The sequence below is a fragment of the Furipterus horrens genome, unplaced genomic scaffold (genome assembly GCF_987537825.1).
Source record: "Furipterus horrens unplaced genomic scaffold, mFurHor1.1.pri manual_scaffold_8, whole genome shotgun sequence".
Taxonomy (NCBI): domain Eukaryota; kingdom Metazoa; phylum Chordata; class Mammalia; order Chiroptera; family Furipteridae; genus Furipterus; species Furipterus horrens.
This window is the reverse complement of record NW_028327178.1, coordinates 103,188,684-103,213,629: the sequence shown is the minus strand read 5'-3', so window position 1 is coordinate 103,213,629 and position 24,946 is coordinate 103,188,684. Positions and strand designations below refer to the sequence as shown.

At 52.8% G+C, this 24,946-nt stretch overlaps 1 protein-coding gene and 1 long non-coding RNA gene across 2 annotated transcripts; one reads left to right on the top strand and one right to left on the bottom strand.

Annotated features, from left to right (window-relative positions):
* The first annotated feature begins 306 nt into the window (after positions 1-306).
* Positions 307-22,170, top strand: PEDS1 (plasmanylethanolamine desaturase 1). Its single transcript, XM_090286555.1, has 6 exons — positions 307-546; positions 7,388-7,507; positions 16,086-16,177; positions 17,378-17,522; positions 18,882-19,094; positions 21,110-22,170. Exons 1-6 carry the CDS (start codon positions 423-425, stop codon positions 21,229-21,231), a joined length of 816 nt encoding a protein of 271 aa, XP_090142681.1. The 5' UTR covers positions 307-422; the 3' UTR covers positions 21,232-22,170.
* LOC150003697 (uncharacterized) lies at positions 16,055-24,946 on the bottom strand. Its single transcript, XR_016512795.1, has 3 exons — positions 24,780-24,946; positions 24,258-24,340; positions 16,055-16,339 (listed from the first exon to the last, which is right to left on the bottom strand). It is a non-coding gene; the product is annotated as an uncharacterized LOC150003697 (long non-coding RNA).

Sequence of the window (24,946 nt, the reverse complement as noted above, 5' to 3'; positions counted from 1 at the left end):
AAGACCTCAGCCCACTACACAGGACGGCAAAACAAAACTGACATAAGAGGTGCAGCAGCACGCGCTTCCGCGAGGCGGTCACCGGGCACAGCCCAGGGCGGAGCAAGGCTGGCAGGCACTTGCCAACGCCCCTCGCTTCCGCGCCCAGCTGCGCCCAGCTGCGGACCTACCCCCCGCGCGCTCCGGTTGGCTGAGGCTCGGAGGCCGCTGATTGGTCGGCGCGGCCCCGGCGCGGGCTCTGATTGGCTGTGACGCGCGACCGGGCGAGGCCCCCGGCGGCGCCGCCACCACCCCCGGCGCAGGGCAGTCATTGGGCGGTGTGATAAAGCCGCGGTCCCGCGGCCCTGCAGCAGCAGCTGCCGCCGCTGCCGCCGCTGCTGCCGCTGCCAGCAGAACGCACCGGGTGGGCCGGGCGAGTGGCCATGGCGGGCCCCGAGGACGGGCCGGGCCAGCAGCCGGAGCTCGATGAGGACGAAGCAGCGTATTGCCGGCGCTGGGGCGCGCAGCACGCCGGGGCCCGCGAGCTGGCCGCGCTCTACTCTCCAGGTAGGACCTTTGGGCCCCCCTCCAGGCCTGCAGTCACCAGCCGGGGCTGCGGACAGCGATCCCGGGTTCCCCGGTCGGAACCTCAGCCTCAGGCCCCGATGCAGAGCTCCAGCCTAGGCTTCTCTTTGCAAATAATGCCCCCAAGTTTGGAGACCCCATCCCAGCGCCACTTCCAATCCCAAGCCAGATACCCAGCCTCGAGGATTTCAGGATGCTACGACTACCGATATCAAAGTACTGCAGTATCAGCTCCTGGGACTACAAAAAGCGCTCCCATCGCACTCTCAAATTTGGATCCTAGCCCCGGGGCACCGGCGGCTGCAAAGAGCGCCGTTGGATTTAGAGACCCCCGACCCCCGAACCCAGTAGAAGCTGAAGGGAGCTCCTCAGCTACATGCACTGCCCCCGGCCCCCTAAAAGTCACACCTCATCGTAGGTTCCCCAGATCCTGAATTCACACCCTAGGGTCCTGGGCTGGAAACAGTGACCTCAGCCCATAAATCTGAGCATCCCAATTCAGGAGCTCCCAGCTACCCAGGTAGTAAAAGTGTGTGACTGAGCCCTTCCCCCAAACCCCCATTCTAGTTATAGTTTCAGTGGCTGAAACTACAGACCACCATTCTCTCCCTCCCCTCCATCACCACCGCCCCCGCCCCCACCAACTCCCTGCCCTGCCCACCCCTCAGCCCTTCACCTAGTATTCCAGAATTCCCAGTGGGGAGAGCATTCCAAATCCTCCAGTTTAAACTCCTCCCAACACAAGCCACAACCCTGTCCCTTGCCCCTTCCCTGTGTGGATATATTAGTCCCTCCATTAGAACTTAGGTGTGGAGCCCCCATCCATATTGCCCAAACCAGACCACAACTTAAAGAGCCTTGCTTCCCTTCTGCCCTCAGGCCAAGGCCCCTGGCTTCTTTCAGGGGCACCTGCCATTTATGCTCCAGAAAGCACCAACCCCCAACTCCTTCTCTGACTTCCTCCTAAGCCCCAGGAATCTCCTTGCCTGGCCCCAAGAAGGCCAGGTATCCCCAGGCCATAAGGAAGTGCCTTTGAGGACTCCAGAGCCAGGTAACTGGAAGCTGCCACAAGCTCCTCTGCTGAACGTGGGCATCACACCAAGCTTTGTTTGTCAGGGGTTCTGACATCTTAACGTTTGCCACCATGCACAGCCCTAGCCTGGGGTGGACATCGGTCTACTACCACCTTCGGCTTGACTGGCCTAGGTTTACACATACATACCAACTGTGCCACAACTGGGGCCATTTGCTTTCTCATGGAGGATCACCAGAGACCTTTCTGGACCTGCAAGTCCATGCTCTGTGTGTGATTTTTTTCCTGGCCTGACTTAGGCACCTGGCCCATTGCTGTCACGGTTTCTTCAGCCTTTTCCTAGAACACCCAGCGTAGGGACTAACTCCTGCACTTCCTAGGACAGCCTGGGCTTGGCATCCTGACTCTGCTACCTAGTTGTGCCCTGGGCCAAGCCATTTTCCCTCTCTTAAGCCTCCGTTTCCTCACCTCTGAAATAGATACAAAGTAAATCTTATTTGTTCTTTAGTGTCATTAGGAATAGGAAATGAGATCATCCACTTTGGTGGCACAGTGCCTGGCATACAGTAGGGGCACCCAATTGTTAACCCAATAGTCTGACCTCTTCTGTGAATCTTGGAGTAAGCTGCCTCACTTCTCTGGTCCTCAGATCCGGCACCTGAGAACAGAGGGAAAGGATTCAGGGGCCTCCTCCTTTGGTGTTCAGCCCTGCCCACTCGAGTAAACCCTACCTGCTTCCAACCAAAGCATACCTGGGCGTTTTGCGCCTCCCCTAAGGACTACCATCTCGCCATTCCACCACGATGGCATCTTTGTCTGGTTCTGATCTCCCCAGGTGCCCCTTTCTGAAGAATAGCCACGCTGGGATGTGAGGCTGCAGACAGCCTCCTGATACCCAAACCTGTCATCAAGGCCTAACTCCTGATGTGGAGCCTAGGGGTGAGGAGTGGAGGGAGGGAAACTGGCCAGACTGGTTTCTCCAAATTTCATAGGCCTCCCTCTGTCCCTTTCCTGTGGCCTTGAGGGAATACCTTGGCCTCCCTGGACCTGACCTATAAAATGAGCAGCCAGGCTCACTACATATTAACAGCTTCGTTCTAGTCCCTGTTCTAGACCCTGGGGGCAGAGGGTGACCAAGACAAGAAAAGCGGGGCTGGTATTATAGTAAGCCCAATACAGAAGGGAAATGCCTCGCTTGCCCAGTGGCGGCAAGTCCTGTAGGACAAACATACAGACAGAAAAGGGAGAAATGAAATATTGGGGGCAGTGACATTTTAGAGGAGACAGCTAAGGCCTCACTGAGCAGGTGACATGTGAACAGAGACCTGAAGAGAGGGAGGCATGAGGATATTTGAGAAAAGATCAGTGCAGACCAGGGACACAGCAAGTGCAAAAGCCCTGAGGTAGGAGGGTACCTGGAGTGGCTGTGGAATAGTAAGGCGGCTTGTGGGCTGGAGCACAGTGAGTGAAGGGAGAGGAGGAGATGTTTCTGTCTTGCAAGACTAGATGCTTTTTTTTTTTTTTAAAGATTTTATCTATTTATTTTAGAGCAGGGAAGGGAAGGAGAAATAGAGGGAGAGAAATCCCAGTATGCGAGAGAAATACCGATCGCTTGCCTCTCGCAGGCCCCCAACCAAGGACCTGGCCTGCAACCCAGGCATGTGCCCTGACTGGGAATCAAACCGGTGACCTTTCGTTCTGTGGGACAATGCCCAACCTACTGAGCTAGATTCTAGGGATTCTTGGGGCCAGTGGTGGGTTGGCACTGTGACGGTTGGCAGCAATAACAAAGCAAAGACAATTTATTGAGCCCTGTCGTGTGCTGGGCACTTTCTTCACATGCTCTCATGTCACCCTCCCTGCAGTTGTCTGAGGAACACCTTGGTATTAACTCCATTTACAGGAAAGGAAGCTGAGGTCCCCATCCCCACCCTCCTCATGGAGAAGAACGTGTTCTCCCTACACTTGTCCTGCCTGGATTGGGCTTGGACCTGGCCGCGTCAGAGGGGAAGTTGGCTAGGCCAGGGATTGCACCTGTTTGGTTTTCCTAAAGTGCCAGCCCTTTGCAAGTACCCCATCCACCTTGACGACATTTCCTGAGGCTTAGCGAAGAATCGTGACCTGCCCATCAGCAGGGCTAGAACCAGAACTCTGGTGGGGGGCATTCTAGGTTCCGAGTTCTTAGTCTTCACTGTAAGCAGTGAGCCAGCCGAAGGTGGGCATGCGGGAAGGGGACCAATGTTCCAGGTCAGCAGAGCAGAGAGAGTGGGCCTGGTGTCTGCTGGGAGTTGGGAGTCATCTGATCATTGAGGCATGGGATGGAGGGAACAGCAAGGGGTAAGGGACCCTCGGGCTCATCCCATGGGCCCCAAGTGTCTGGACAATGAGTCCTGCTGGTCCCAGGAGCCACTCTCCAGGCCTAATCTCTTCCTCTGAAGGATGGGGCAGGGGTCCACGGAGTATGATGAGGGTTGGCTGAGGTTATTCCTGGCATTCTACCTGGCACGTAGGAGCTACTTAATGAAGGCCATTTATTATTGTAGATATATTTTATGAGTCAAAGTTGAAGCCTTTGGTCTGCAAAAGAATCCAGATTCCAGAGGCCAGAGAGAGTTTAGATAGGAATACAAGGTCTGTCTGGAAAAAGTCCAGCAATTGTTAATATAATGAGAATGGTTTGCGTGACATTGATGTAACCTGGCAGCCATGGAGAGTGGACTGGAATGCACATGCATGAACAATAATGACTTCACTGCACTAGTCAGTGGGGGCGGTAGACACCATTGAGTGAGCATGTGTGCTGTGTGGCCATTGCATTCAAAATGACTGAGGAAGTAGAGCAATAAACCTACATCAATTTTTGCCTTAAGCTTGAACATTCCTCCATGGAAACTATTCAGATGATTCAGAAGGCCACAGCTTTGGGCAACCAGTGACTGGCAACTTCATTAAGACAACACACCCACTCATGCATCACATCTTATGCAGAGTTTTTTGGCAAAACATCAAATCACCCAGGGGACTCAGCCCCCCTACAGCCTAGATTTGGCGCCCTGTGATTTCTGGCTTTTCCTGAAACTAAACTCACCTTTGAAAGGGAGGAGATTTCAGACCATTGATGAGATTCCGGAAAATACGACAGGGCAGCTGGTGGTGATTGGGATAACTGTGTGAGGTCCCAAGGTGCCTGCTTTGACAGGGACTGAGGTGTCATTGTCCTTTGTGCAGTGCCTCTCTTTTTTTTTAAGATTTTATTTACTTTTAGAGAGAGAGGAGGGAGTGAAAAATAGAGGGAGAGAAATATCGATGTGTGACTGGTTGCCTCTTGCACGCCCCCAGCTGGGGACCTTGCCCACAACCCAGGCACGTGCTCTGACCAGGAACTGAACCAGCAATCTTTCAGTTCATAGGCCAATGCTCAATCCACTGAGCTACATCAGCCAGGGCTGTATAATGTTTCTTGTATCTTGTATCTTTTTCAATAAGTGTCTCTATTTTTTATATTAATGGCTGGATACCTTCTGGACAGACCTCATACATTCAGATTTCACGGGCCTTCTCCGTGGCGTGGGAAGAGAGCTGACCAGACCAGTCTTTGGAATTGGAACAGCCCCGAACATTCAGGCTATCATGACCCATTTATGAGTCCAGGATCCAAATCAAGTGCTACATTTTTACCCACTGAGCCTCAGTTTCCTTATCTGGGAAATGGGGTCACACAATTCCTACCTGGAGGGACTGAGACTGAATGACAGACGATGCCTCAGGCTCAGAATCTCAGATGACTGGCCAGGACTGCCACCAAGGGAAGCCACCCAGTGTGAGGCGACCGGTCGGGGAGGAGACCAAGGTGAACTGGGAGCTCTTGCTCCCTTCTGGGGGGGGGGGGGGGGGCAGCCCCTGCTGCTCAGACTCCAGAGTAGCCAGAATCCTATGGTCTCAAGGGAAGCAGGAAATAGGAATTTTATGTGATTGTGTGTGTGCGTAGCTTCTTTTTTTAAAATGAGAGCAAAATCTGCCAGAGGCAGTGGGTCTGTGGTATCTCTGACATGGGATGACCCTGGCACCCCAGCTGGGGTGGGCCTCAGTGGGTGTCCTTCGTTGTTATTGACATTGTTATTGGCACTGAGGAATCACCTGTCTCTCCCCGCACCGCCCCCCGCCCCCCAACTCCCTTCCCCAGGCTTCCTGCTTCTGAGTCACAGGCCTTGGCCACAAAGAGGAACCAGACGGGAAAGGCCCTGCAGGACCAGATCATGGTGACCTCAGCTGGGGGCTGCTGGGGTGACAGGGCCATGTGACCCAAAGGAAACAGCCCCTGACTGAGAAGCAGGAAGTGAGGGGTTCTGGGCCCTCTTCCGCTGCTCTGTGATCCCTGTTAGGGTCCTTGCTATTTCTGGGCCTCAGTATCCTCATCCATATGAGAAGGGGCCAGAGAATGTAAGTCTGGGCATGTTCCTTCCCACTCTGAGTCTTGGTCTTTTCACAGGCCCAGAAGAGGGCAGCTGCTGTGAGTCTGGCTCAGGGCGCAGCCTGCTGTTGTGTGACCTGGACAAGGCCCTTTCTCTGTCTGAGCCTGTTTCCCTGCCAGGAGCAATGGCATGTTTCCTTCTCAAGTGCTTTGGGGAGTGGAGCCCAGGGACACAGCCTGGCAGTTTTTCCCTTAGGATCATCATTGGGAATTTTATTCCACAAGCATTTATTGAGCACCTCCTGTGTGCCAGGGTCCTGGTGAGCAAACCAGACAGTCCCAGGCCTCCTGAGTTCACATTTGGGTAGGGGAAGACAGATATTATACAGGCAGTGATAGTCCCACGTGATGGACCCCATGGAGGAGCCCAGGGGTCAGAGGAGAAATCATGGACAGCTTCCTGGAGGCAGAGGTTCCAGGTCAAGATTTGCAAGGGCATTGCCAAAGTCAGCCTGATATAGAGGGATGAAGGAAACAACACATACAAGGCACCAAAGGGAGGAGAAGACAGATGCAGGAGGAAACTTTTTTAATTTTTTTTTTTGTGGAGGAAACATCTTTATGTGCCCTGGCCCCCCCCTTCGGTGGTTAATCACTCACAGGAGCCTGCCTGGCCCTGTTGTTTAAAATGATCCTGTCCCAGAATGTGGTCAAGGCCATTAAGTGTGATAGGGAGGGACCAAGGACAGCAGGACAGGTAAGAGCAGGGTCTCAGGAGCCAGACCCTCTGGCCACAGGATCCTGGTCTATAGCTGACTAGCTGGGTGGCCCTGGGTTACTTCCTTGGGACCACTCTGACCCTCACATTTCTCATTTGCAAAATAGCATCGCCTCAGCTGGTAGCTGGCACATAGTAATTGCTCAGTAGATGCTAGCCGCTAATGATAAGAAAATTATTATCATTAAGGGTCTTTCACGCCCTTGGGACCAGCTGCCTGGGAAAGCAATTTTCTTGGGGGCCCCGTCACACATTCTGTGTCACCCACGTAGTTTTCTTGTTTGTTTTTTGCATAAATGGCTGCTGTTTGCACTTGCCAGTTTGCCCTGGATATTCTAACACTCTGGCTTATTCCTAGCTACAGAGATACCGTGGACCAAATTAATTTGGCTGATCCCCCAGGCCATGAACACCTAAGTTATTTCAGTGGTTTGACGCCTCAAACAAGGCTGCAGTGAGTCTCGGCTTGTCCAAACTCATTGCCTATTAAAAATACCTGGCAACATGTAAAGAGAAGATTTCACACCCACGTCCTCACTTCTGGCTCTTCTGAGATTTAGAGGCCACCCTCCGTGCTCACCTCTCACCCCCCTCCCCGCAGGCAAGCGCTTCCAGGAGTGGTGCTGCGTGGTCCTGTGCTTCGGCCTCCTCGCCCACAACTTGGTCCACCTGCTGCTGCTGGCCCGCTGGGAGCACACGCCCCTCGTGATGCTGGGTGTCGGTGAGTGCCCATGGCTCTGCCACCTGCCTCCGTTTCCACGGCGGCCAGGGACACGCCTAGAGTCTGTGCCCCTCTGATGGCGACTTGCACACATGTTTACACGTGTGGACCCGTATGAGTGCTTGTGTGTGTGCACACAAGTGCGGTACGTGCTATGGGAACTCCACCTCTCGTTTCAGTCAATGACATCTGTGTCCTTCTTGTGACTTGTGCAAGAAACCTGGGTGTCATCCTCAGCTGCTCTCTTTCACATTCCGTATCCCAAACATCAGCAAGTGATCTTGGCTCCACTTTCAAAATGCATCCAGAATCCAACCATTACTCTTCACCTCCACTGCCCCACCCTGGTCCAGCCACCATCCTCTCCCTGCTGGACCATCGGAGGAGCCTCTTCCCTGGTCTCCCCACTTCCACCTTCACCTCCATTCTCCACGCGTGACCACAGGGATCCTGCTAGAACCTCAGTCGGGTCAGGCCACTCCCGTGTCTCCCCTGTTCACTTAGAATGAAACCCCAGCTCCTCCGCATGGCCCGGCCCCGCTCCTTCTCAGACCTCATTCCTCTGCACTTGTCTCTGGCTCACCTTGCTCCCGCCACACTGGCCTCCTCACTGTGCCCCGTCTCGTGCTGCACCCGCTCCTAACCACAGGGCCTTTGCATATGCTTTCCCCTATGCCTGGAACACTTCCTACAGATACCGACATAGTCCACTACCTCATCCAGTTCTCTGCTCAAAGGTTGCCTACTCTAGGATTTCCCCCCCACAATTAGCCTTCAAAGGCGGCAGCGCTGTCAAACACTATCCCCTCACCCCACTCTTTTATACAATATATTTCTTTATCTGTTTATTATATATTTCCCCTACTCAAATGTTAGCTTCCTGAGAGTAGAGATTTCTCTCTGTTCACTGCTATGTCCCCAGCCCCAAGAACAGGGCCTGACACATAGTAGGTGCACGATAAATATTTATTGAATGAACAAATGCACACACTGCAACTTATTAGCACCTGCTGAGTGTTTTCCCCCAATCTGTCCTCACCGATCCACAGCCTGGGAGCTAGATGCCCAGTTAGCATCATTTTTCAGATGGGGAAACTGAGGCTCGGAGAAGGGACTGGCTCAGAGTCACATCTCAAGCCAGATGTGCCCCCTCTGCCCAGGAGTGAGAGGGACCTGCACTTCCAGCCTCTCATTCAAGGGCAGTAATACAGACAGTGTGAGCCCTAAAGCCCCATCTGGGATGGTTATGAGCAGGCCCCTGCAGACCTGGGTGCAGTCCCAGCTCCACCATGTCTGGGCTGTGTGGCCTTGGGCAAGTATCCTCACATTTCTGAGCCTCATTTTTAAGCAAAATGGCTCACGACACCTGCCTCCTAGGGCTAGTGAGAGGGCAAAACGCAGGTGTGCCTAACTGCTGAGCGGACCAGGGACTGAACAGAGGTATAGAGGGGCCACCACCCAACATGCCACTCTTTGGGGCTTAGGCCTTCTGCCTCGGTGGTCAGTGGGTGTTTCCTGAGTGCCTACTATGTGCCAGGCCCCAGGCTGGGCACTTTTAATTCTTGGTGGCAACCTAGCGGGAAGGCTCTGATCACCATCCTCTTGAGTGGCCAGGTGACTTGCCCCTTGGCCCTCACCGGGCAGCAGCAGAGTGTGGGATCACATTTTCAGACCTGCCTGGCTCCTGAACCGTGGACTGCACAGCCTGCAGTTAGCACTGGGAGGAGAGGGTGTTCAGGCAGCGGGCCCAGCTTAGGCAGAGGATCAGCAGCCTCCGAGTCTAGGTGCGTGTTGTATGAGCCGGGACAGTGGGCATCCCAGGCATGTCACCACTCCATTCTGTGGCTGGGACCAGGCAGCTTTCAGCCTTGGGCTCAGGAGATCTCTGACTGTCCCAACTGAGCATCTGATTCCAGCTTCCCAATCTGGTACCTTTGCCTCTGAGCAGATAAGAGCAGACAATCCCCTGATAGCAGTGTTTACACAGTCCCTAATCAATTTAAGTAGCTGCACTGATTTGTGTGTTAACATGCAGGAGGTAAGGGCACTGTGCCAGCCTACAGCACCCACCCCCTGCCCGGCATTATCTCCCCAGAGGTCTCGGTGCCTCTGCAAGGCCTTTGAAATGAGGGGAGGCAGTGGCATGAAAAGGTACCCAGTTAATAAAGGCAAACAGATGGCGCAATGCCAGCAATACGATCAAGATAAGGGTGTAGGCAGGGAAGATGGGAGAGGTCAGGGAAGGTTGCTCTGTAAAAGTGACATTTCTGTAGAGACCTAAAAGGGGTGAGGGAGGGCACTGGCAGTTATCTCTGGGAGGGGTATTCTAGGCAAAGGGAGCAGCAAGTGCAAAGGCCGGGAGGCTGGTGTATGCTCAGTGCTTTGGGGAATAGAGAGGAGACCAGGGTTTTTATTCCCAAGGTAGTGAGCAGCCATTTGTGAGTTTCCGCCAGAGAACAGATATCAGCTGATGCTGCAGGGAAAATCAGGGTTGGGGAGGAGGTGAGGGCCCGAGGAAGCAGAGACAGTGGCCCAGACCTGGGTAGGGTGGTGAAGGTAGTGAGAAGTTGTCAAATTCCAGCTGAGCTATGAAAGGTGAGCCACCCAAATGCTGCCAGATTGGCTGTGGAGGTGAGAGAGGGAGGGGTCAGCAGGGGTCAGCGGCTGCTCAGGGCTTTGGGCCCGAGTGATGGAAGCGGTGAAGCTGAAAGAGCTGGCTTGAGGATAGATGCTTGCAATGCCTGCCTGAGAGCCAAAGGGAGACTGTCTGTCTAGCAAGAAGTTAAATCCCAGTCTAGAATCAGCCAGGCAGCTAGAGATCATAATCTGGTGGGGAGAGACAGTGTTTGAAGATCAGGTGCTGGCAGGGAGTCCCCATGGGCTGCCCGGGAGCAGAGCCGAAGGCTGCTGGTACATCCGGGTTGGGAAGAGGAGGAAGAGCCAGCCAAGAGGTGCGGGCATGGCGTGAAAAGGATGTGTCTCCAGCAGGCTCGGGGGGCAGCAGGGGACCACTGGCTTTGGCCATGTGTAGGTTATTAGCTACCCCACCAGGACTATTGTCGTGAATGAATGAGGGAACTAATAGACATCCCTGGGAGCCCCGAGCTGTGTGCTGCGCTTGGGGAAAGTGAGGAAGAGTGTGGGGCTTGTGAGTTGGTCCTTGAGAGAGTAGGAGATTCTGGCAGACAAACAGAGGAGAGGGTGTTCCAGGTAGGAGTGAGTGCGTGCTGGGCAGTGAGGTCAGAGGTCACATGGCCTCAGGTCATGGCTGGCCTGGTGAGTCAAGCAGAGTGTCCCCCTGTGATTCTTAGCTGAAAGCCAGGGTTTGGCCCCAGGACCTTATGAACCAGTCTTCAGCAGTGTCTGGGCTGTCTCAGTTTCCACCCCAGGCCTTGAGTTAGGCAGGAACAAAGAAGTCCCCGCTGGGTGACCTGTGGGGAACTGAGCCCCACCAAGAGGCCCAGAGAGTGTCTCAAGGTCATCCAGTGAGTCATGGTAGCCTGGAGTGAGTCATTCCCGTTCCCTACCCCCGCCCCAGTATCCTGCAGACAGGCAGGCAGTCGGGCTGAAGCAGTCCCCAGGGTGAGCCATCCTCCAACAACTGCCACCCGCTAGGACAGAGAAGCTTCTGTGCGCCCGCCTCTGCCACCCCTGTCCCCATTAAAGCGGCCTCGGGCAGCAGGCCTGGAGTCTAAAAACAGCCTCCCACAGAGGCCTGGGATCACAGGGCCATTTCCTCCCAGAAGGAGGGAAGAGCTCATTCTCCCCCAAAATAATTCCTGACCTCTGTCCAAGTATACATCCCGCCCTGCTCCACAGCTTGAAAAGGCCAGGTGCTGGTCATTTAACAGGTGACAAGACTGAGGCTTTGAGAGAGGAGTAACATTTAAACTACTTGCTATAGCTACATTTGGGGAGCACTTAGCACTCACTCTGTCCTGGGGACCATGCTGAGCACTTGACCTGCATTAGCCCTCATTATTAACTTGATTTTAGGTGAAGTGGGTGCTATTAAAATCCCCATTTCCCAGACTTGGACAGGGAGGCTCAGTGTCATCCTGAACACCTCACAGTGGTCTCCGGCCACATGCTAGGAGCCCTGACTGTCCAGCCGCCATGCGACCCTGGCCGGTCCTCAGCCCCTGCATCTCATTTCCGCCTGTGGAAGTCGGGATAGGGGGGGGGGGGGGCATCCCAGTACACATGAAGGGAGGTAATACACAATTTTTAGACATTATTTTTAGAACAGATTTACAGAAAACCAGCAGATCGTACAGAGAGTTCCCATATACCCCTGCTTCCAGTTCATCTATTATTGGCACCTGAGAGCTCACGTAGCATCATACACTGGTTATGATGAGTGCTCCAGTATGGATGCGTTATTAGGAACTAAAGCCCATATAGTGTATTCGGTTCGCCTTAGCTTTTACCTACTGTCCCCTTTCTGTTCCAGGATTCCCCATCACATTTAGTGGTCCTGTCCCTTTAGGCTCCTCTTGGCTCTGGCAGTTTCTCAGATTCTCCTTGTTTTCGGTGACCTTGACAGTTTTGAGGAGAACCGTATTTCGTTGGCTGTCCCTCTACTGGGATTTGGTGCTTTTCTTAGACAAGGTCACGTGTTTTGGAGAGGAAGCGCTCAGAGGTAGTGTCATTTTCGTCATGTCATAGCAAGGACATGTGCTATCAGCGTGACCACATGGCCCAGCTAGTGTTCGTCAGCTTTCTGCACTGCAGAGTGACCCCCCCCCAACTTTCCATACTGCACCCCCTCTGGAAGTCACTGTGCACAGCCTGTATTTGAGGTGCGGGGAGCTATGGCCCCCGATAACGCACTTTTTAACAACCTCTGTGTAGGATCAGGCACGCAGGACGTGCTACAACGTTAGCCATTACCACAGACGTTGTTTTTCTAATACAGGTGCTCCTCGACTTAGGGTGGGGTTACGTCCTGGTAAAGCATCACAAGTCAGAGATGCATTTAATACGCCTAACCTACTGAACACTGCAGCCTAGCCTAGCCTACCTTAAACATGCTCAGAACACTTACTGTCCGTCTACAGTTGGGCAGAATCAATGCACAGAGCTTGTTTTATAATAAACTATTAAATATCACGTGTAATTTATTATGTGTATTGCTTTCGTACCATCATAAAGTTGAAAAGTCGTAAGTTGAGTCATCGTAAGTTGGGGCCTGTCTATATTGTTTTTATTGCTGTTCCTGTCATCTGTAAGGATTAAATGCTTAGGATGGTACAGAGATAAGACGAGTAACCGGCTTAGGACTGGCCTTGGTGCAGTGTGGGGATTAAAAGAGATAAAACATAATCAGGTGCGGACAGAGGGCCTGGCACCTGAAGTGCCCAGTAAATGTCACGTAAAAAGCTAAATAAATAAATGGCCGACATCTTTACCCAAAGGAAATGAGGGCACCTGTCTACACACAGGCCTGTATCCGAACGTTTCCGTGGAAGGTGAGCCATAACAGCCTACCTGCAAACAACCAGCATCCAGCAGCAACATGGATGAACACGCGGTGGGACATCCAGACTTTGGAATATAACTCAGCAATTAAAACGATGAGTTGCTGCTACATCAGCTGCATGGATGACTCCAGAAGCATTATGCTACTGGCAGAAGCAAGACCCAGTAGAGCACGTGCTATACGAATCCATTTACGTGAAGTTCTAGAAGAGGCAAAACCAGTCTATGATAAGAAGCAGATCGGTGGTTGCATGGATCAGGGGTGAGAGGAAAATTAGGAGGCACAGGGTCACCCACTGGGAGGCTGCCTTTGCATGTAGGCAGCACCTAGAGGCGTTGTTAGAGCGGTCAGGGTAGAGCCTCCGGGGGCACCTCAGACGCTAAGGCCCAGAGGGTCACGCAGCAGTATGGTAGCAAGGGATGAGGCCCCGCTTCTTGATCTAGATTCACCTTAGCTCTTGGCCCCATAGCCTCTGGTGCCTCCTGGTAGACACAAGGTAGTGTGTACCGAGCCCCCTGCAGTATGCAGCAGCAGCTCTCTTAAAGCTCCTGGACCTGCTGAGATACAGGTTAAGGGCCTGAAAGCGTGCTGCTTTTAGAGGCAGGTAGACCTACCTCTTGCCATCCCATGGCCGCCACGTCCACGCCATGGGACTGGGGGTCGGGGGTCAGCTTCTCAGAGCCCCCTACCTCATCCAAGAAATGGGGGTAATAAATGACACCATCTCAGGCGGTGACAAACGCCAGGATAGAAATAGAGCACAGAGGTGTGATCAGGAGCACCTGGCTGAGAGGAGAGGTTGGCTTTCGCCAGGGGGGTTGGCTGCTGTTTGCCCTGAACTGGAAGGCTGAGGAGGGGCCAGCCACTCGGGGATCTGCAGGGAGGGGTGGGGTGCCCGCTAGAGGAAAAGCAAGTGCAGAAGCCCTTGGCTTCTGCCTCCCTGGCCTCCCACACTCTTACCTGGGTCCACCCTCCCAGCTTTGTCACTGAGGAGGAGGACTGCCAGGCGCTGGGCGGGGCCTGGGTACACAGCCCCAGAGGGCCCCACCTGTGCAGTCACCCCACGGCTTATCCTTCGGCTTCTGCACTCCGGGAGGTGGTGCTTGTCCCCACCTGTCCTTGTCACCAAGAACTTGCAGGTGCCTGCAGAGAGCTGTGTCTCCCCTGCCTTCACCGCCTGTTCCATGTTTGGTATCCATGGGGCGGAGGCTTCAGGACCTCTAAAAAGCTTTGTCTCCGGCTACCCCTTAGCATGAGCCCAGGCATCAAACTGCATGTCCAGTGACCCGCATGCCCACTCTTGCCCCCTCACTCATGACCCTCGTTCTCCAGGGGACTTTTCTATAGCCTTCACAGTGCCCCAGTGCCCTGGCATCTTGTCACCGAGGGGCTGAGGGCCCTAGCAGAACTCAAAGGACCTTTAAATGGCCTAGCTGGACCTTGACCAAGTTCACACAGAGAAACTGAGTCTGGGGAGGGGAGGGAAAGGGTTTGCCTGAAGTCACATGACCCCGGGGGCTACACTTACCATCACTGGAAACCGCCTTTGTTCCCTGCCTTATGTCGCTTTGACCGTGAGCCCGATGTCCGGTGCAGCACAGGTTCCCACCGAAGGCTGTCTGACAGGCTAAATGAGCAACAGCGACAACTGTAATGGGCATTAAGGACTTACTGCGCGCCAGGTACTGCACTTAGTGTGTACATTGGCTAATTCCGTGAGTGTTTACTGAACCCCTGATTCGTGCCAGAAACTGGGATACAGCCATAAGCAAAAGACTGAAATCCCTGCCTTTGTGGGGCTGACAGTCCTGTGAGGGACACAGCAAACACAGGAAAAGGAAGTCCAAGGCAACGGGAGATAGAAAATGCCGGCAGGTGTGTGGGGGTCCGACTTTAGATCAGGAGGACTTGGAGTAAAGACCTGAAGGAAGTGAAGGAGCGAACTGTGTCACATCTCAGCCGAGAACGTCCCAGGCAGAGGGAAAAGCAAGTGCGAAAACCCAGAGACACGTAGGGGACACGCCAAGAAGGCAGAGGTGCAGGGAGAGGGGAGTGCGGTGGGGGGTGGCACTGTGCTGTTCCTTTGGACAGGTGGGCGCCTCCCTGCCTTAGTTTCCCCACGTGTACAAGGAGATGGTGCATCCTGCTGTGTTAGATTTGGACCTCAAGGCAGGTTAGGAGCCCAGCTCTGCCCCTTGCCATCTCTGCCACTTTGGTCTAGTTCTTCTGTTCTCCAAACCTGTTCCCTGCTCTGTAAAGTGAGAATAAAAATGGGGCCAACTTCTAACAGATTATGAGAACGTATTGAACTCAAGCATGTAAAGCACTTGCGTCTGACTCTAAGAAAATGCTCAATAAATGGTAGCTGCTTTTTTTCTTTTTTTTAAATCATCACCATTCCCGTCTATCTAGAGGAAACTCGGGCACAGAGAGGTTAAGTAAGATGCCCAGTATCACACAGCTGGTGAGCGACAACTGGGATTTAAGTCCAGATTTAACAGCTCTTAGCCTCTGTATCATACTGAACCCTCGAGTGAATGGTGTTGGGGTCTCCAAAGGGAACCCACTTTGGTTCTGAACCAGTTGGGAACAAAGACAAGGAAAATGCTGCTGGGTGCCAAATTATCACATTTATTGATGATCAAAGCCAGGTAGGGTTGGGGAGCATGGAGTCTATCTGCAGCTAAGGTACTCTCTTGACACCAGACCCCAAAAGGACATTTCCATCTAGTCACTGGCAATGCTGTAGCAGAGTGGGCTTCCCTATGAGGGGCGACTGGAGGTCAGAGAAGGGGACAGTCAGCTCCTAATAGGGAAACGTTGAGCGATCTGGCCTGCCCAGTTTATTCTCTCCGTCCCTGCCTCTCCCCTGGGGCAGAACAAGTAAAGGGACAGATCCAGATTGAAGCCAGGAGTATTATGCCTGAGGCCCCACTCACAGGAAAGGAAGCCTCCCAAGTAGAGAAGGGACAGCCTTTCCCCTTAACACCCACTGGGTGAACGTGTGACTCCCTGGTTTGGGGTGGGCCAATGGGGAAGATGTCCCTCTTGTGTCCCCACCACCACCACCACCGCTCACCCTGTTCTTGTACACAGTTGCAGGGGCTCTCATTGCTGACTTCTTGTCTGGCCTGGTGCACTGGGGAGCCGACACTTGGGGTTCCGTGGAGCTGCCCATCGTGGGGAAGGTGCGTGCGATTCTTGACCCAGCCTGGCCTGTCTCCTCTGGAAGGAGGTTAGGCTCTCTGACGTCTGAGCCTCTGTTTCTCCATGTGAAAGACGGAAGCCATCCTTCCAGCGTGACCTACGTGCCCCTCCTCCAGGACTAGAACAGGAATCCCCTGGGATTTCTGGAAGCAAAAGCATCAGGCATGGGACAGTCAGAGAGCTTTGATATGTGTCCACCTCACCGGAATCCCCTGACTTTAGGGCCACATCTTGTCCTCCTTTGCCTGCCCTGCTGGGCCTCACTGTTTGTTTTCATTGAACTTTATCTTGTACCAGTCAGACCTTTTTGGTTGTAAGTCACAGAAAATCCAGTGCCAGCTGGCCTAACCAAGCAAAGGTACTGATTCGTGTACTGAAAATCTCAGGAGTAGAGCCAAATGAAGGCATGGGTGGGTCCTATAGCCAGACCGACCATACATATTCTTCGGACTCAGTCTCTCTCAATGACTGTCTCTGCCTTCTCTGTTGGCTTCACTCTCATGGGTTTTCCCCAAAGCTGTCTCCCAGCTTCCCAGACTTCCATCCACCCAGCTCAGCAGCCACCCCCAGTGGAAGGGAAATTCTTCCTTTCCCAGAGTCATAGCCGAAGTCCCATGGCTCACTCCCATTGGCCCCGCATGGGTCATAGGCCTACCCCTCAGCCAGTCGCTGTGGCCAGAGGGAAGGAATGGTCTGACTGGCCCAGCTGGGGTCACATGCTCACTCTCAACTAGGGAATGGTGGGGTTAGTCCCACCAGAATAATTCTAAGATGGGGAGGGAATTACCAGAAGGAAGGGCTTAGATGCTGGGCAGAAAGAGAGAGTCCTGCCTGTCACTGGGAGGGCTTCCTCAGCTGTCTTAGTGTGGGAAAGAAGGGCAGAGATTGTCTCCAAGACTCCTCACAGCCCAAGTGGGGAGACTGAGGCCCAAAGGGGGGCAGTACCAGCCCAAGGTCCCCTCCAGGTCATTTCGACCTATCTTCTGCTAGAGCTGCTAGACCTAGACTAGACACTGAAGGCTGGTGGGATCTATATCAGTGGCATGATGGAATGTTCTGGCATCTCAAAACCAAGGAGGGGAGCTCAAATTAAGTGTGTGCAGGAAGTTGTGGGGAGTGTCTGACCACCATAGGCTGGCTGACTGGATCTGTCCCCACTCCTGCCTCCCCGTCCTACGCAGGCTTTCATCCGACCATTCCGGGAGCATCACATTGACCCAACAGCCATTACCCGTCATGACTTCATCGAGACCAATGGAGATAACTGCCTGGTGACACTGCTGCCACTGTTGAACATGGCCTACACGTTCCACACCCAGAGCCCTGGTGAGCATGCCAGCTGGTGGTGGGCCCTCAGGGGACCATCGGGGACAAACACTCCTCCCAGCCCCCATGAGCCTCCTGTGACTTGTGTGTGTATATGTTTGGCCCCTCACAATGTTACAAAAAAAATTTGTAGTTACCTTCATGTAAAATTGGGATATTTGACCTAAAGCTCTGTGTTTCCAGCTTCTCATAAATAATTTGATCTGGCCACCCTGGGTTCTTGTTCCCACTTGGCTTCTTCACTGGGCTGGAGCTGAGCTGTGGCAGCTGCCTTTAGACAGGAAACACACTCTCCAATTTGCCACAGTCCCCACTACTCCCTGATGTCCTACAGCCAGCCCCCCTCTTTTGAATTACCTCTCCAGCCGTGAGAGTTGGTTTTGCTGCGCTGACTTAGTGGAAAATCAGCTGTGAACTCAGTCCTGTGTTCAGACCTCTGACCTACCTATTTTTGGGAGGGAATGTGTCCCAAAGCAAATTACTTCACCTCTCTGAGCCTTATCTGTCAGGTGGGGAAATGAGTCCTTCCTCTTCCCGGTATTGTAAGTACTTGACACCTCGTTGATCCTTGTGGGTAGATGTGATGAGTATCTGTGGTATAGTGGGTGCTGTGGTGCCCCACCCACCCACATCCTCTTCCCGGGGGGTAGAACCCTCCCCTGGCTGCTGGGAGAGGCGCCTCCCAGCTGCCCCTTCTGAGAACTGCTAGCACAGGTCCCATCTCTCCCCCAGGGATAAGCCTGAAGCCAGTGACAGGAAACACATACGTAAGACCAGCCCCCTCATTTCTGAGTGGGTCTGACTCTATGGAGCCATTAACACTCCAGAGTTTTCCCTCAGGATCGGGCTAAGGCAAGACTCCCCCCACCCCATCTTTGCTTAGCGCTTACCCTGTCCTGCTTCCCTCACTCCCTCAGATGTTTCTTCAGAAGAGAGGATTCCCCCCTCTACCCTACCCCCCGATAAATCACATGTGCATGAACCCTTATCTCAGGCTGTGCTTCTAGGGATCCTGGAGAAAGACTTATTCTCATTTTATTGATGAGGAAGTTAAGGCTTAGAGGCCGTTGCTGACCCAGACTCATACAGCCAAGAAATGTCATAGCAGGGATCCAAACCCAGTGCTGAGACTCCAGAGCCCATGTTCTTAACTATCACTTATGCTTATTCGTTTTCTGCCTGCTGAGCAAAAGGGGAGTCTGAGCTTGCCTGAGGCCTCATGGGAGGCTGGAACCTGGGTACTAGCCTGGGATGGGAACTGCCTAGGGCAGGTGGTGAGGGCCAGGTTGGTGGGGGACCCCCACCCCAGGTGACAGTTATGTGGGCCCTATGGGGACCCACCCTCTCCCCACCCTGCAGAAGCCCTGGAGCAGCTGTACCCCTGGGAATGCTTCGTCTTCTGCCTGATCATCTTCGGCACCTTCACTAACCAGATCCACAAGTGGTCGCACACATACTTTGGGCTACCGCGCTGGGTCACCCTCCTGCAGGACTGGCATGTCATCCTGCCGCGTAAACACCATCGCATCCACCACGTCTCGCCCCACGAGACCTACTTCTGCATCACCACAGGTGCGTAGAATAGGCCACTCCCCACCCCCAGCTACCACTCCATCCTCAGGGTCAGAAGGGCACAGGTCATGGTGGGAGGTCATATAGTCCTTGCCCTGTGGGAACATTCTCTCAGAATACATTTATTAAGTACCTACTACATGCCAGGCACTCTTCTAGGTACTAAGGACACAGTTGTAAACAAGACAGAAACCACCCTCCCCACCTCATGGAGTTACGATTCCAACCACCCATCTTTCTAGCAAATGCATATAAGCACCTACTATGTGCAGTCACTGCTCTGGACTTAGGACATAGCACTGAACGAATCAGGCAAAAATCCTGCCTTCAAGGCATTTACATTCCAATAGGGGTATTCCAGACAATAAGCAAGTGCCACATCTGATAGTGCTAACTGCTGTGGAGGAAAATAAAGCAGGGGATAGGAGAACGAAATGGGGAGCCCCACTTTTTAAATAGGGTGTTGGAGAGAAGGCTTCACTGAGAAGGTGACATTTCAGCTGAGGGAGACAGTCGTGCAGATCTGAAAGAAGAGCGCTGCAGGTAGCAGGAACAGTGAGTGGGTGCAAAGGCCCTGAGGCAGGAGCACACACTTCTGTTTTACGGGCAGCAAGGAGGCTAGTGTGGCTGCAGTGGTGGGCTTGAGGGACAGAGTGATAGGAAAGGTGACCAAGCCCAGGTCTGAGAAATCCTATGGGGGAAAGCAAAGCAGGGTGAAGGACAGAGAGTGGCCGTTTATCTAAGGTCTGAAAGCTGAAATACGTGTAGGAGGGAACCTTATAAATAAATAGGGAAGGATCAGGCCAAGCAAAGAGAACATCAAGCACAAATGTCCTGAGGCAAAAAGAGGCCTAGAATCTGCCCGAAGAACAGTGAGGAGGCACACATGCCACCGGTGATGGGCCAGTGCCAGAAGGGTCAGGTGAGCAGGTTTTCCAGGGCCGGCTGGGGGTCTTTCAGGGTTAAGTATGTAAGGCGCTATGAAGTCAGGCCGGCCTAGGCTCACCTGACCTCCCCTCCATGTGTGCCTTCAGAAGGCTCAAGCCCCCTGCCCCGGATATCGTGCTTCTCGTCCACAGATGGGGCTGCAGCCACTTCCTTCACCTACCGCCTTCACAGGGCAGGGGTGCGACTGGCACAGTGGCAGGTGCAAAGTGCTTGGCACGTAGTAGGTACTCAGTAAGCTACTGCGGTTTGCGGGGGGTCATTTTGTTTTTCTGAAGGCAGAACTGAGAGCCACAGAACAATATTTTTTTGCACGTTGTAAAGTCATGGTCTTTGAGAGCAGGTGGAAAGGGCTAGAATTTAGGCTGTTCAGTTCAGTTCACTGCTCAGCCACACCTGGGATCCATCCTGGTCTGGCCACCTACTAATTGGGAAACTCCCTTCTAAGTCAGTCTTCTTGTGTGGAGAAGGGGACTGATAATAGTATCTGCCTGCTTTGGGTGGGAAACTGTAATAAATATATGAAATAAGCAATGTGAATTGAGTACCTACTATGTGCTGGGTACCGTTCTAGGCACTGGGGATCAACTGTGAAAGGATATGAGGTTCTGCTGATCAGAGCTGACATTCTAGTTGGAGGTTGGGGAGAAAAACCAATAAAATACAGGGAAGTGCTAAATTAATGAGAATAGATACAGTATCCTAAAGGCTATAAAAAAATAAAAGAGGGGGACATGACAGGCCTGGAGTATGGTTTAACTGGTGGTCAGGGAAAGCTTCCTGGTAGAGGTGGCATTTGAGCCAAGTAATAAGAAACGCTGCCACCATACCTAGCATGTAGTAAATGCTCAGTAAAAAAAGTGAACAAGTGAGGGTATGAAGGCATGTCTAAGAAGCCCCTGAGCCCACTGGTGGGTGGCCCCCCTTCCCAAATTCTTTGATCACTCTTTGTCTCCTCCTCTGCAGACCCACTCCCTGTTTCTTCTGCCCAGGCAGTCCCAGCTCTCTCCTTATATTCCCTCAACTGCTGCGCCCCCATTCAACCCCCTGGTGCCCTGTTTCCGCTGCAGGCTGGCTCAACTATCCTCTGGAGAAGATGGGCTTCTGGCGACGCCTAGAGGACCTCATCCAGGGCCTGACGGGTGAGAAGCCACGGGCAGATGATATGAAATGGGCCCAGAAGATCAAATAACTCCTCCAGCCTGCTGCCTCGTTGCCAACCTTCCCCAGCCTCCCCAAACCGAAGCCATCTGCCAAATTCCAGCCTTCCTCACGCTGGCCCCTCCAGGTGGAGAGGACGCCTCCTGGGCTGGGCCTGGGCACCCCCAGCCCACCCTTTGTGACACAGAATACTTGAGCCACTGATTTTTAATTTTCTCTTCTTTTCTTTTCTTTTTTTTTTTTTTCCCCCTTTCCTTGGCCCTTCCCTCGCTACCTGGGCTGTCTGTCTGCCAAGCCTGACTCTGCAGAAAAAGGAACCCCTTGGGCAGAGGGGAAGCTCACCCACTCCCTACACTGCAGCCTCCCTTCCCTCGCCCCACCGGGCAGCCCTTCAGCGTGGCTGGTGTTGGGGCGACTAAGTTGTCTGATTTGTCCCTCCTTGTCTGCCCGCAGCGGTCTGGGAGCCCCCAGGCACACCTAAGTGTCCCTGGAGCATTGCCCTGCCATAGCCCTGCAAACTGACCCCAAAGACTTTGGCGGACAGCCCCAGCCCAGCCTGTCCATTCAAGGGTAGCAAAGTGCAGCAAGGGTCTGGGGGCAGTGGCCAGAATCCACCGGAATCCCCTGCCCAAGTCTGGACCCTCCTCCTCTCCTGCCCCTCTCCCATCAGCCCACGTGATCCCAGCCAGAGCTAATATTTTTAAGTGAAGGAAGGATGACTTCACAGGGCACAGCCCCTGCAGTGGGTCTTAATCATTTGGAATGGGACACAGTGTCCACTCTGGCCAGGGGTCTGTCAGAGGAAGAGTGGGGCTTTTATGTTTTGGTTTGTTTTTTTTAAAGGTGCTTGCTTGTTTAATGTAAATAATAGAAAGCCTTAATATCTTTTCTGTAACACGGAGTAATATTTTAATGTCATGTTTTGGATGTACATAATATATTTATAACAAAGCAGCAAGAGTCTACTTAACCTCGGCTGCCTCGTGTTTCCTGGTTGGCTGGGGAAGGAGGGGTGAGGAGTCTGGAGGGTAAGGCCCCACCCCTAGCCTATTCCCAGCTTCCCCGGCAACCCTGGGCTTAGGAATGGGGGCCTTGTCACCTGAGATAGTTAATTAATGTTGATGTCTGTTCCAAACACTTGGAGAGGGGACCCATGATTTGGTAAGGAATGGCCCTTTTGCAAGAGATCCTGCTGATAGAGTAATGAAGGCTGATCCCCATTAGTGAATTCCTTTAGCAAATCTTTATTGGCACCTAGTGTGTGCCAGGGTCTGACCTGCACCCTGGGGCGCAGCAGTGAGCAAATCAACAAGATTTACTTATGGACGATAACCATAAGTAAATGCACCTGGGCATTCAGGTGTTGATTTGTAAAGAAAACCAAACAGTGTGGAACCTGGAAAAGGGTGGGGTTGTTTGGCTGGGTGGCCTGGGAGGGCCTGTCTGAGAAGTGACATTTGAGCTGAGACCTGCAGGAAGAGATGGAGCCACCTGGGGAGAGAACTAGGGGAAAAGGCATCTTGAGGGACAGCAAACGGGAAGGCCCTGAGGCTGGAACAAGCTTGGACGGTGTGATTGGACTGAAGTGAGCCAGGGGAAGGTGGAAGGCGGGGTCGGAGAAGTAGGGACTTGTTATACAGGACCTCACATGCTGAGGCAAGTGAAGAGACACTGGACATTTTGGACAAATGAGTCTCTTGTTCATTTATTCATTGAACAAATAATTATAAGGCACCTCCTATGCGCTAGGCACTGGGATTCAGTAGTGAACACTACAGGTGTTACAGTCAATATCTAGTCTGACCCTCAGTTGGTATGGCTCAGTGGATTGAGCGCCGGCCTGTGAACCAAAAGGTCACTGGTTCGATTCTTAGTTAGGGCACATGCCTGAGTTGCAAGCCAGGTCCCCAGTTGGGGGCGTGCAAGAGGCAACCAATCAATGTATCTCTTCCTCCCTTCCCTCTCTCTAAAAAATCAAATCTTAAATAAAATATGTTTTATATATATAGTCTGGGCTAGAGAATGTCTACAATATTAGAAGAAAAAGCCTGTTGAGGACAGGAAAATGACAAAAGACTTAGAGCAGTCACAGATGAAACACTTTTTTTAAAATGTGACCCATAACTTCATTTTCCTTAAAGTTTGTCCACTGCTAGACTTGATTTGTGACTGAAGGGATCCAAAAAAGGGGGGCAGGGGCAGTAGAATTCATCAACTCATAAGTTATAGAAAACTAAAACTTTAGCAAAAATAATTTTATAAGTTTATATAACTGAAAAATTCAGAGGTGGTTTTGACTTAAGCTTTGGGCAGAACCCAGGGGCTCACATGATTCCTCAGAACTTGGTCTCTTACTAGCTCTTGTTTTTCTCTGAGTTGACATTGGACCAGATCAGCAATGTCAGTGGGACAGTCCCCTTTCCCAGTAGTTACAGCAAAAGCCCCAGGGCCGGTTCTCATTGGCCTGGATTGGAGCATGTGTCTGTCCTTGAACCAATCGCTTTGGTGGAGGTGGTAGACTGGTAGAGAAGGGTTGTGATTGGCCAGGGCTGAAACATGTCCACCTGGACTTGCAGAGGCAAGATCAGCGCGTCCCAAGCCACAGGATGTGAGAAGAGGGATGGTTCCCAAAAGAAAAGGCTTTATCAAAAGAGGTCTGTGGTGGAATGGGCAGCCAGCCAAACCTTTTGGAGGGGCCCAATAAGCAGCCTTGGGGCTGCAAGGGTTGGTTTCCCACTCCCAGGCCCGCCAGGCAGATTTTCTAGACCCTAGCAACCGATGTGTGTCCCCCTGAGCCAGCCAAAAAAAACGGCCTGAATCCAAAGAGGTGAAGTGACTTGCCCACAGCTAGGACGGCAGAGCCTTGCCTCACACTCAGACGTTCTCCCTGCTCTTGAATCCCAGGGGCTGGGAGGATACATTTCAAAACCAGAAGGAGGTATGTTTTACATCATCAGGTCCGAGAGCATGAGGGTCATTTGTGAGACGGGGGGTGTTACAAACACGTGCCTATGGGAGCAGCACAGGGGGGAGAGCTAGTGTCTGCCGAGCACTTACCACGTGCCAGACTGTGAAGACCCCTCTGCGTGGGGACCCATCAGGCAGTCCTCACAGCTCCGAGAGGATACACTTAGACCCATCTGCAAATGGGGAAACCAAGGCGCAGAGGTCATGTAACATGCCGAAGGTCACAAAACTGGTAGGAGGCAGGGCTGGAATCTGAGCCTTGATCTGACCCAGAGCCACTGTGCTCTTAACACCCGCCTGCAGCCCCAGTGGGGAGAGGGACTGGAGGAGGTGGCCAGTGAGACATGTGCCCGATGAGAAACAGCACAGCAGGATGAGAAGCAGCAGCTGGCACTGATGGAGACATCAGGCGCAAAGGTCAGCTGCTACTCCTATCAGCTGATGAACGAGGAGCTGGAAATCCAGATTTTTAAAATGCCGGTCCCAGGAGACTTCAACAGGCCCTCAGAGGTGGAGTGGGAGTTTTCCTCTTACCTGTAATCCCTTTCCCTTCCTTCCCCCAATAAACCTAGAAAAAATAAAATAAAAGCTGTTCCCAGCTTTTAAACATACCTTGGGCAAACAAAACAGGTACGTGTGCATTGACTTCTGCCTTCGACTTCCCAGCCGGTGTGGGGATGGCCGGGTTTTCGGTGGATTTGTGCTACCTGGTGGTGAAGCAGGTGGCAGTGCAGGGCAAACAGGGATCTCCAGCTCAAGGGAATGTGGTGCATCACTTC

Coding starts and splice junctions, on each gene's coding strand:
- PEDS1 (XM_090286555.1), top strand. CDS start 423: ATGGCGGGCCCCGAGGACGGGCCGGGCCAGCAGCCGGAGCTCGATGAG. Junction 547..7,387: donor GGCCGCGCTCTACTCTCCAG/GTAGGACCTTTG, acceptor CCCTCCCCGCAG/GCAAGCGCTTCCAGGAGTGG. Junction 17,523..18,881: donor GTTCCACACCCAGAGCCCTG/GTGAGCATGCCA, acceptor CCCACCCTGCAG/AAGCCCTGGAGCAGCTGTAC.